Raw genomic sequence first — 11890 nt, 5'->3', positions numbered from 1 at the left:
GCGCCAGAACACAAGCCAGTCACATCCAAGAAGTTTTATTGGACACAGCTGGGAGCCAGCCTTGACGAGCAGTAACACTCTACCCTCCATCCTGGCTGTCCAGGGCTGGGGGAGGGTGGCTCCATCCAAGGAGTCTCAGCAACAGGAACCCCACAAGGCAACACTTTACTAATGATTACTATATAGTTGGGAGACAGGGCTGCTCCACAGACGCATGAATAGGTCAAATCTTTTATAAATAAACATCCAGTGAAGAGAAAAATGACAACTCTAATTTATCCTTATACACAGAGCACTCTAGGGCGATGGGGGGTAGCCAGAGGCTGACGTCCTCACTGGTCAGGGGCCTGGATGGGAGATGAGTGGGCCCAGATGTCCACAGCACGGGGCGGCAGGGGCCAGGCGGGGGCAACAGACAATGGGCACTAGGACACTGCGCATTTACAAGACCAACTACTGAGGGGGCAGCTGCCCGTGCGTGTGTCAGGCTGTTCGTTCTGGAATGAGGAGGGGTGGTCTTTACATCCTATCCTGTGACTGGTGGTGGAAAAGGGCTACTTGGTGGAAAGGATCAGGGCCACGATGAGACCGTAGAGGCCGAGCACCTCTGCAAAGATGAGGATCAGGATCATGCCCACGAACAGTCGTGGCTGCTGGGCAGTGCCCCGAACACCGGCATCCCCCACGATGCCAATGGCAAAGCCAGCAGCCAGGCCACTCAGCCCCACACTCAGGCCAGCACCCAGCTGAAGAAAACTCCTGGGAAGAGAAGAGATACAGGTTGTCAGCAATCTGCCTGTCCACAGGGAAATGATGCCCTTCGCCTGACAGTACAGGCCCTGCACTCACCTGTAGAGGGTGATGCCATCAGTCAGGGAGTTGGCAATAAGTACTGCCACCACCAGGCCATAGATGGCGATGATCCCCGCCATAACCACTGGGATGATGGACTTCATGATCAGCTCTGGCCTCATGACCGACATAGCTGCGATGCCGGTACCACTCTTGGCTGTGCCATAGGCGGCTCCCATGGCTGTGGAGGAGAGATGAAGTGAGCCCAGAGCAGACGGAAACACGTTGGGAAGGCTCTCCAAGTTACCACCCACTGGGGGAACTGAAGACAGGCATCCAGGCAGGAGCCCCCTTGGGAGAATCCCTTCCACTACAGCCACTTCCCTGTCCACTAGCAGAGCCAGAGCCCCAGCCTCTGAGTCCACTTCTGCCTGCAAGAGTTCTTGTGGTCACCAGGGCTCCTGGTTTGCTGTGAAACCAGCCTTTGTTCCCTAGCATTCCCCTTCTCTAGCTTGTGACCTCTGGCAACACAGTCACAAGGAAAAGAGGCAGATGGGCCAAGGAAAGCCTTGCCTGAGACTCTGAGCATCTGTCTCACCCTAAGCTGCAGGCACTTCAAGCACAGGAGGACGACCGCTCAGCTGCCTTAGCGGCCAATCTAGGGACAGTCAGTCCCTGCCTGCAGTGAGGCCTTCAAGCCTTCCACTACAGGACAACAGGGTGACCTGTCTCCTCAGAAGGTGTCCCCCCACTCCAACTGCCCCAGGAGATGCTGCCTTCCTTTCAGGACTCTTTCCCTCTCCTGTCTCCAGGCCTTGTTCTCCAGACCCTGTAAGAAATATTCAACTACTTATACAGGTGACACGGGCAGTCTCCACACTGTGTCTGTCCAGGGCGCCCATGCCATAGCCATTCTGGGAGCAGTCTATAACCCCATGCACAGAAACACAGGCCAGAGGTAAAAAGGACATAAACAGCCCCAGTCACTCTACATAATTTGTTGATCGCGATGGACCACAAATATTCCTACTGTGTGCCCGGTGCTGAGTAGGGCAAAGGAACAGCAAGAAGACAGTGAGTCAACACATTAACACATCCAGGAAGGGAAGAAAATGGAGTAGGGGAGCTCCACCAAGGGGAGAAGGGTCTGAGAGGATCACAGAGTGAGGAGAGAAGGTTAAGCGGCACAGCAAAGGAAAACCGGGCAGAGGGCAAGACTCTTGACAGCACATTCAGGCACCAAGCAAGACAGTGCTAGATGAGATCACCTGGAAGAGGCAGGGACTAGGACAGACAGCCTGTCCCTTCTACAGCACCTTTAGATGCCCAGACACTGCCCGACAAAGACTTGCATCACCTTAGGTTTCAAGTCCTGGGTCCATTTCAGAAGATACTTCCTGGAACCGTTCTGGTCACAATACATTTCTTAGGCTCCTAGTGCAAGCCAAGTTCACACTCAGCTTCATCACAGTGCAAAAGGTGAGTGCCCCAAGGGCTCCCACTCCTGAGAACACGGTACTAAACATTGAGAATACAGGTTGCCATGGGGTGAAGGTGTGGACCGAACACAATGAATTCTGCACCCCAAAAGGTAGGACTCTGAAAAAGGCAAGGAGCTGAGTTAGTCCTTCCCCAGAGTACGTAGGTACATCATGGGGCCGAAGAATGGGTGGCAGGAAGAGAGGTGATGAGAAACGGGGACGCCATCAGAGGCCAAGGCAATAGGAGATAAAATCAGCCTAGGCCCCAACAGTAGCAGGTGTCCAGAAGGCTAAGCCTGATAGACTGCAGAAGGGAGAGCTTCTGACAAGACCAATGCAACGGAGCAGAGAGAACAGGGTCTGGAGGCATTTGCAGGAAACCGAGCAAATACAGGGGCCGGGGGGAGGAGAGTCATAGAAAAGAAGCAACTGGCAGTTTCATGGAGAACATGATGAAGAAAGAACCAACAGGATATTTGTCATGAGAAAAAAAGGGAAGCTAAAATGTGAGCAGGGAATGGAGGCCTCAAAAATGTGTGCAGACTTCATTTAGTTAAAGAACAATGGTCTTTAAACTTGGCTAGTTAAGTCTGAGAGGCCATGGGGCCAGTCACTGAGACTAAGCTTCGAGTGAGTCCCCCAGCAGCAACACCAGAGGCCAGAGAGATTTCTTTAGGTAGTGGCAGGACAGAGACATGCTATAAAATAGCAAGCTTGGAAGGAAAAAAATGAAGGTGATTCAGCTGGCCAAGTAAGAGGCTAACCTCCACAGGACTGAGAGGCTTGTTTGAAGGAATGGTACTGATAGCATGTAGGTTTCAGTGTCCAGAAGCTAGGGTCAGGAAGGAAAGCCTAGACCAGCAATACCCAGTTTTCAATAGTGCAGAGACACCTGTTGGCCAGATTTGGCACATGCAAATGATAGAACAGGTTCAAGAAGCTGGGTGCAGAAAAGAACTCTGGACAAATTTGGAGTTGCAGGAGCCATCATGAGAGCTAGACATCATGAGCTCCACAGGTCAGGGATATTGTTTCGTTCACTGATGTTCCCCCAGTATCCGGGACACAGTAAGAACTCAAGAAAGGATTTGCTGAATTAATGTATGAATGAGTGACAACCACAAAAAGCAATCACAGGTGGCCAAATTGGGGGAACCTATGGACATATTCTGGGGGCAAAGGGCAGAAGGAAATGCTTGGCAACCTTCTCTAAGGAGCCCTCAAGTGTGGGGAAAACAGGCATGGGTATGGAGGAGGAAAGGAGAAGTCCAGACCACATCTCCCACCACAAATGATCCCTTAAGCCAGTGACGTGGGAAGAGCAAGGCCCTCTCAGCAGCACCTGACAGGCCCAGGCAGGGGAGGTCACCAAGACAGACAATCTCCCACCCCAATCTGCACCCTACAGGTGTTTACAGTCAACAGACACTGTTTGGAGTTCAAACTCTCCATTTACCTGCACAGAGGGCCAGCCTCTCCATCTGCCAGATAGGGTGGGGCAGGGCGAGGTCATTTAAGCCAAAGACCAGACCTTCCAGAGGAGGTCCAGACCAGGCCAGACCAGTCCCTGGGGGCTGTGACTTACCTCCCTCAATCCCACATTCTTGGGTCTGGCCCAAAGGCTTTTCTCCCAGGAAGACCAATTTTCACTACATTTGACACCGTAGAACTGTCAAGGCCCAACTTCAAAAGCAAGGTGCCATCAAGAACCTTGTCAGGCTCTTCCTTCTCTGAGCAAGGCAGCATCTACCAGTTCCAGCCCCTCACCCCCCTAGAAGAGGAAGGTCATTCATTCACTCATCCATTCATTAGGGCCAGGACTGAAGATCAAAGACCTAATCACATAAATGCTGAACTCTAATGCCACCATTTCACCTACCTCAAAACACACTCTCAGCAAGCATCCACTCAAGCAAGCATCCACTCAGGTGCTCCTTCCTAGACGAACCCCACTTCCACAGACTCTTAATCTGAGTCCTTGCAGGTTCCCAGGACCAACCCCTCAGCCCAGTTTTCCCAACCAACCCACACCGATGACAGAACTATTGGGAAACCAAGACAAGTCTCAACCGGAAACACCTGCCTCACCCAGGGGTACAGACCCACCTGACCCCCAGCTGCTCGGCCGCCATAAAAGCAGGGTTTTTGGACCTTAGCGGGGACATAGGCTCCTTCTGGTCAAGAGGCCAAGGGACTCCCGTACGGGGCCCGCCGCAGCCTACGAACTGGCGCCTTTCAAGATGTGATGTCACACCTGCCCGCAGAATGCGGGATGCGGAGCAGGCGCAGGAGCCAGCCCAGGATCGTGCGCCGCCCCCCGCGCCCCCACCCCACCCTCCTGCCTACTTCCCGGGGCTCTAAAATGGCAGCCACACCACCGCCCCACCCCCCGCACAAACGAGGCTTGGCTGGCAGGCTGGTAGAAACCCGCACCCCGATCACGCCCGCAAGCCCTGTGCTCCGCACATTCCACTGTCCCCAGCCGCCATGGGGCCTGACCCCCACCCGCAAGGCCCGACACCCACAGGGCCGGGGATGACGTCACGGTGACGTCACGCCCAGCCCCCAGTGAGCAGCGGGCTCGAGTCCCGCACCGCTTCGGCACCCCCCTGCTCCTCCTGCTGCGATGCTCACCGCTAAAGACCATGGCGGCCGAAGCGCCTACGACAGCGAAAAACGCGGCATATTCGGGGCTGTTCTTGATGTCAGCCATGTCTGCAAGCGGGGAGAGGGCTAAACTCAGCCGGCGGCGGGGGTGGGACAGCGGGGAGAGCGAGCGGGCAAGCGAGCGAAGATTCTCGAGGCGGCCTGCTGCGAAGGCGACGCGCCGCCAGTCAGCCGCTGCGCTCTAAATACCAGCACCGCCAGAGCAAGATGGCGGCCGCGCTCGCGTCACATGATCTGGGCTCCGCCCCTGCGGGTTGTACCACTCTGCGCCGGTGGGGGGGGCGAGGTTCCAGGCTCGCCGGCGAGCCCTTGGACAGCGGCTGGGCCCTGCCACCAGCTCGCTGGGCCCGGGGCCCAACGCTCGGCCTGGCCTGGGTCTCCGCAGGCTCCCTGCTCCGTGCCCAACGTCTTCTCAGACCCTACCGTGTTGTGCCCACCGGCCCTCGGGGCGGGGCCGTAGCTCGCCGTATTAGCATACAAGGTGGAGCCTATGCTAGCCCGCCTTCTCTGCGGCTGCGCGGCGCTTGCTGGTGTTCGAGTACCCGGTTGCGTTTTCCCTGCGTTCCCTGCCCAAGAGTCCTAGGCACTTCTGTACAGGGCTCAGGTTCTCACTTTGCCCGGAGAGCTAGATTAAAGTAATGGCACTACAGAATCCCATAACAGAGGAAATCCCTAGTGTGGGGCTTCGCTCTCTCCCCCAGCCCCCAGGAATGCCACGCCCCACCCCGCCGGGTTTAAAGTGCAACAACCCTAGGTGTTCACCTCCTTCCATTCCATACCCAGTCTCCTGCAGATCCAGGCCCACGTTTTCCCTTTGATTCCAGGGGGGGAGGGGGAAGGAATCCCATCACCTGTCCCCTCCCCCTCTTCTTGCACTAGGGACCCTGACATCAGTTGAGATGTAGGCATGACTTTTTTTTTTTCTGTTTTCTTTTATTTATTTGTTTGTTTTTGTTTTTTCGAGACAGCGTTTCTCTGCATGGCCTGGCTGTCCTGGAACTTGCTCTGTAAACCAGGCTGGCCTCGAGTTCACAGAGATCCACCTGCCTCTGCCTTCCGAGTGCTGGGATTAAAGGCATGTGCCACCACCAGGCTATTATTTTATGCTTTTAATAGATTTGTTTATTTATTTATTTATGTATTTTATGTATATGAGTGCTCTATTTGCATGAATGCCTGCATGACAGAAGAGGGCATTAGATGGTTGTGAGCCACCATGTGGTTGCCGGGAATTAAACTCAGGACCTCTGGAAGAGCAGCCAGTACTGTTTTATTTTTGAAACAGGGTCTCACTGTGTAGCTCTGGCTAACCTGGAATTTGCCATGTAGACCAGGCCTGTCTGCCTCTTGAGTGCTTAGCATAACTTTTTTTTTTTTGACGGCATGTCAGCATTAATACCTGTGAAAGGTAACCCAGGTTTCTGAAAGTTTCAGAAAGGTCTGCTTGTCCTTCTAGCACCCATGCAAGGCCCACACCTGCAGGGCCTCCTTTCTGGACTGCTGATGGAGGACTGGTTTCCCTAGCAATGGAGTGGCTGAGGCTGCCTTTGCCCTACTGATACCCCTGCAGCAGCCTAGGCACCCCAGCTACCTGCCTTCCCCCCACCTGTCAACTCTGGCTGCCTCTTTTCCTTTCTCCTTCCCTTGAGGCTCAAGCGCACCTTCCAAGACCGGGGCTCTCCAAGTGGGTTTGTGTGCTAGTACCCTCAGCTTTCCCATGGAGGCAATGGAGACACCTTCCCATCCTGACCCTCCTGCTACACTCTTAGCCCCACTTTTCACAACAGAAACCTCCCTGTGCCCCTTCCCCACTTAGCGGAGCTGGGTCTACCACTCTTTAAACTTGCCCATGGAAGAGGTCTGTTTTTGTTTCAGAGAAGCGGCCACAGAGAGCAATTCCTAGGGCTCCCTCCACCCATGTCTCCACCGCTTCACCGCTCCCTCTCCAGCTTCTGGCCCTTGCCAAAGTCACGCTGACTGTTATTTCTCCTCCAAGCTGAGCCACTAGTTATGCTGACTGACTGGGCCTCTGTATTGGCTGTCTCCAATGCTTCCTCCCTCTCCCTGCTCTTTTTTCCTGTGTGGTTTAGTGCTGGAGGAAGTCAGAGAGGGTGCCAGATCTCCTGGAACTGGAGTTACAGATGGTTGTGAGATGTCATGTGGTTGCTGGGAATTGAACCCAGGTCCTCTGCAAGAGCAGACAGTGCTCTTAACCACTGAGCCATTGCTCCAGCCCTTACAGTTTTTTTTTTTCTAATCATCACTGACTATCCTACAATTCTTTGGTGCTTGATCACATGCTAGACACTTCTTGGTGTGCTCCCCCTTGCCCGTCTCTTATCCTCCAGCACCAATTCCCTCTTCTCCTCACTTATTACTCAGAGCCCATTTCCTCCAGAAAGCCCTCCTGCCATCCCCTCCTGTTTCTCCTTGCCCTTCTCTAAATGTCTTCCTCACACCCCCTTCTTGCTTTCAGTGGAGGTTGTTTGACTCTTTAGTTTTTGTATTCCAGACACCAGCAGGGTGTCTAGCCAATTTAGGAAACACAGCTAAGAGCATCTATGTGCTGAGGCATCTGAGGCCATTGCTACACCTACTCTTATTCAGTGGGGACACAAACCTAGGAAGGTTAAGAGCCCTCACTCTAGTCACCAACTAGCAAGTGATGGGATTAGAATTCTGATTTAGGGTCTGGGCTTGTGGGCTAAACTGCCAGTTCAGCCACCATCTTTCACTTGATTCCATCTCATACTTCCCACCTGGATCTCCAGGCACTGTTCAGGGCCCTTACTTTGAGTGGACTCTAGGAAAGAAACTGTAGGGGCATCCCTGCCTTCTCCCTCACTGTTACTTCCCCCCTTGGCATGAAATCATAGGTCATGAGTTCTGTCACTGTCAGTGGGGATTTCCAGACATTGAGAGAGAGGGGATTTGGAAAATGCACGTTGGAGAGCCATGAGAGGAACAGAGATGGAAGGTGGGACCCTCAGCCCATGGTTCTTTCCAGAAATCCCAGAAAAGGAGGCAGAGAAAGTTAATGACATCCCAAACAGCCTTAACCTGGAAAGATGGACTTACTCCGGGGAAGCTATTCCAAGGAAGGCAAGGCCAGGTTTGGTAGTCCACAGCTGTCATGCAACACTTTGGATTGAGGCAGAAATAGTGAAAATTCAAGGCCAGCCTGGAGTACTGTCTCAAAACAAACAAACAAAAAGAAAAGGGGCGGGGGGAGGGGGGGGAGAAGGAGAAGAGAAAAATAGGAAGAAGAGGAAGGCGAGGGCAGGAAGAGGAGGGCAGGAAGCAGGGGGGGCAGGAAGAGGAGGGGCAGGAAGCAGGGGGGGAAGGAGAAGCAGCAGCCTTTCAGGGAACATCAAGAACTGTGTGTCTCAGGAGGAACCTTGCCAGCAGCCTCCTTCCAAGGCACCACGGAGGCCTGGGGCTCGGGGGAGAGGAACACAAGAACATGGGACAGACAAGACTATAAAGAGATGGCATCATGGCACTGTGCTCTCTGACCCCGGTGACAGAGAACCATGTGTGGCCTGGACATGGCTGGTGGAAACAAAAAAAGCATAGATAATTGCACTATTTTGGGGAATGGAAACATGATTCAAGGCAGCTATTTTTTTTTTAACTCAAAAATAGTTGAGCCATGCATGGTAGTGCACATCTGTAACCCCTGTGCCATATAGGCAGATCTTATCCAAAAAATTAGATAAGGCTGGTGGGGGAGGGGGTGTGGACTTGATGGTAGTGTGCGTGTTTAGCATGCATGGGGTCCTGAATTTAATCCTGAGCACGAGAAATAAATACCTTATAGAATAAGGATCAAAGAAATAAAAACAGGGCTGGAGAGATGGCTCAGTGGTTAAGAGCACTGGCTGCTCTGGCAGAGGGCCGGGGTTCCGTGCCAAGTATCCACAAGACACCTCGCAGTTCTAACTCCTGTTCTAAGGGATCCCTCCGACGTCATCTTCTGGTCTCGTGGTGCACATGCATACATGCAGGCAAAACGCCCACACAAATTAAAAAAAAAACAAAAACAGCAAAATAAGACCCTTGCTACTCATGGCGCACTCATTTAACCCCAGCACTGAGGAGGCAGGGGCAAGAGGATCTCTATGAGTTCAAGGCCAGCCTGGTCTTCACAGCCAGTTCCAGGACAACCAAAGCGTACATATGGAGGACCTTGTCTAAAAATAAAAATAGATAAAATAAATAAATAAATGAATGAATGAATGAATGAATAAATAAAGTCCTATAAACACAGGATCTGCCTCTTGCTGCTTGGCTCCTGGACAATTTGAATAGGCAAGGGTGGTTTGCAAATCTGCATATAAGACCACGAAGAGAGACAATAGATACGTATTTTACAAGGCAGGGCAGCTAGAACGGTCCCAAAGACAGGGCAACCTCTCACTTCTAGCAAAAATTCCGAACTTCAAGAGTTGGTACAAGGGGCCTGACTGGTTCTTCCTCTCCGAAGGCGAACAGGCAGGCAGAGGCAGTTCTGCTACTAGGGGGCAGTGTGAGGCTCTCAGAATAAAGCCAGTTTATTGTAAGCTTGGCTATGGAAGCAGCCTGTCAGGTGCTGAATAAAGCCTCAGTTTTTGTGCCCCCACCCCCCCCTCCCCCGTCTGCCTTTGACCCTATGTCTCCCCACTTGATAACGGGAACACACTGAGTATCTGGAAAGCAAAGATGAGCCGGGAGACTATTGTGGGAGCAAACATGTCCCTGAACAAATCTCTAAGACTAAGTCAGAAATGGAGTTGCTAGATGTAGGGGTGGGTACAGATGGAGGAGTGGTTGGGGGCTCCATCCTGGGGTCCTAGGAAAAGCTGGTCCTCTAAGTCTTAAAATATGAAAAGGTTTTAAGACAGGAAGAAGACAAACCCAGTTTTTATTGTTTTGTGTGTGTGGGAGGACCTTATGTGACCTAGGGTGGTTTTTTGTTGTTGTTGTTTTTAAGATGTATTTATTTATTATATATACAGTGTTCTGCCTGCATGTGTCTTTGTAGGCCAGAAGAGGGCACCAGATCTCATTACAGGTGGTTGTGAGGCACCATGTGGTTGCTGGGAAATGAACTCAGGACCACTGGAAGAGCAATCAGTGAGTGCTCTTAACCACTGAGCCATCTCCCCAGCCCCCCTAGGGTGGTCTTGAACCCGATCCTCTGGCTTTTAACTCTCAAATCTTGAGATTACAAGTGTGGTTCATCTGTGTTTTGGTGCCAATCATGGTTCTGAGCGCTGGCAGTAAGAGGAAAGAGCTATTTTAGGGAATTCTGGGGGTGCAGGACAAACCTTGGGAACGGCCCTGCACCAGCCATGCAGCAGTTGTTAATTCTGCAGTCAGCTGCACTCCTGCCCTGGAGGGCTGACAGTCCACAGTGGACATCAGAACAGCAGAGTTTTCCTTAGGAGCTACAAAGCTTCCTAACAGAGGTTCTGGATCCATCTGAGGAACTGCAGAAAACCAGTGCTCACTGTAGCTATGCTGGGGTAGCCCTGGGATCAAGTACCTCCTGGCCTAGTAGACAGGGCCTTCTCTAAGGGGGCCAGGCCTCCCAGCATCCTCTGGAGAAATCTTGGATACAGCAGGAAAGCCTTGAGTTAAGAAGCAGCAAAGGGGAAGATCACAGGCCATGGTCCACCCTCTAGCCAATATGGGAAAGAGAACTAGGGAAGAAGAGGACAGTCACTATTTCATGGAGAAGCAAACGGGGTCCCAGAGCAGCTTCAGGCTTCAGGCACAGGGCAGGAACTGTGCCCAGAAGCCTCACAGCAAGGAACTAGACAGGGCAGGTGAGCATTTCTGCACCGTTCAAAGAAAAAATGTTCTGCTAGGCCTTGTGGTGCAGGCCTGTAATCTCACCTACCTGGGAGGCTGAGGAAGAAGACAACAAGTTCAAGGCCTGTCTAGGCTACAGAGTGAGTTGAAGGATAGCCTGGGCACCTTAGGGACACCATGTCTCAAGCAAAAAAGTTAAAAAAAAAAAGTCTGGGGATATAACTCAGTGGTATGTGTAAGACACTACATCAAATTCTCAGTATTGGCCGGGCAGTGGTGGCACACCGCCTTTAGTCCCAGCACTTGGGAAGCAGAGCCAGGCCGATATCGGTGAGCTCGAGGCCAGCCTGGTCTACAGAGTGAGATCCAGGACTGGCCACCAAAACTACACAGAGGAACCCTGTCTCGAAAAACCAAAAAATTCTCAGTATCACAACATAAAAAAAGTAGAAAGCATTAGGAAAGAATGTTAATATTAACTTATGCAAATGTCCAAGTAACAGTCTCATTTTGAATGAGAAATGTGAGTTTGAGTTTGATTTTTTTTTTTTTTTTAAATTTGAGACAAAGTTTTTCTGTGCAACAGTCCTGGCTGTCCTGGAACTCACTCTGTGGATCAGGCTAGGTTCCAACTTACAGAGATTTGCCTGCCTCTGCCTCCCAAGTGCTGGGATTAAAGGTGTATGTACCACCGCCCTTCTTTAAAAAAAAATGATTTCTTTTATGTGCATTAGTGTGAGGGTGTCATATCCACTGGAACTGGAGTTACAGACAGTTGTGAGCTGCCATGTGGTTGCTGGGAATTGAACCAGGGTCCTCTGGAAGAGCAGCCCCGTGCTCTTAACCCCTGAGCCATCTCTCCAGCTATGTTTGCTTTTGATGTTGAATTTTACGTTTCACAGGAACCAAGATGACTGGAGACATCTGATAATCCTCACAGTGGTTCTTCTCCATTCTTCATTTACTCCAAATGCCAAACCCTGAGGGCCAAAAGGCAGAGAAGCAGCAAGGTCAGGAAGCAGGTTACCACTGCTGGCAATGGCAAACATAGCAGAATATGTACCTGTCTCTGTGGGGTCTCCTTGTCACGGCTATGATGGGCTGGTGCAGGCTTCCCCTCTACTTGAAGAGGGCAACGGATCCTTAGTCTATGC

At 51.9% G+C, this 11890-nt stretch overlaps 1 protein-coding gene across 1 annotated transcript; it reads right to left on the bottom strand.

Annotated features, from left to right (window-relative positions):
- Nucleotides 1-19: 19 nt before the first annotated feature.
- Nucleotides 20-5122, bottom strand: Atp6v0c (ATPase H+ transporting V0 subunit c). Its single transcript, XM_052759141.1, has 3 exons — nt 4908-5122; nt 850-1033; nt 20-759 (listed from the first exon to the last, which is right to left on the bottom strand). The coding sequence occupies exons 1-3, from the start codon at nt 4984-4986 to the stop codon at nt 555-557; spliced, it is 468 nt and encodes a 155-aa protein (XP_052615101.1). The 5' UTR covers nt 4987-5122; the 3' UTR covers nt 20-554.
- Between the last annotated feature and the right edge of the window lie 6768 nt (nt 5123-11890).

This window comes from Peromyscus californicus, unplaced genomic scaffold (genome assembly GCF_007827085.1).
Source record: "Peromyscus californicus insignis strain IS unplaced genomic scaffold, ASM782708v3 Scaffold_3__1_contigs__length_106647218, whole genome shotgun sequence".
In the NCBI taxonomy this organism is placed as follows: Eukaryota; Metazoa; Chordata; class Mammalia; order Rodentia; family Cricetidae; genus Peromyscus; species Peromyscus californicus.
This window is presented reverse-complemented; position numbering and strand designations above follow the sequence as displayed.

Excerpts from the sequence above, each read along its gene's own strand:
- Atp6v0c (XM_052759141.1), bottom strand. The coding sequence starts at position 4,986 with ATGGCTGACATCAAGAACAGCCCCGAATATGCCGCGTTTTTCGCTGTC. Across the intron at positions 1,034-4,907 it reads GGCCGCCATGGTCTTTAGCG|CCATGGGAGCCGCCTATGGC; the intron begins GTGAGCATCGCA and ends TCTCCTCCACAG. Across the intron at positions 760-849 it reads GATGGCATCACCCTCTACAG|GAGTTTTCTTCAGCTGGGTG; the intron begins GTGAGTGCAGGG and ends TTCTCTTCCCAG.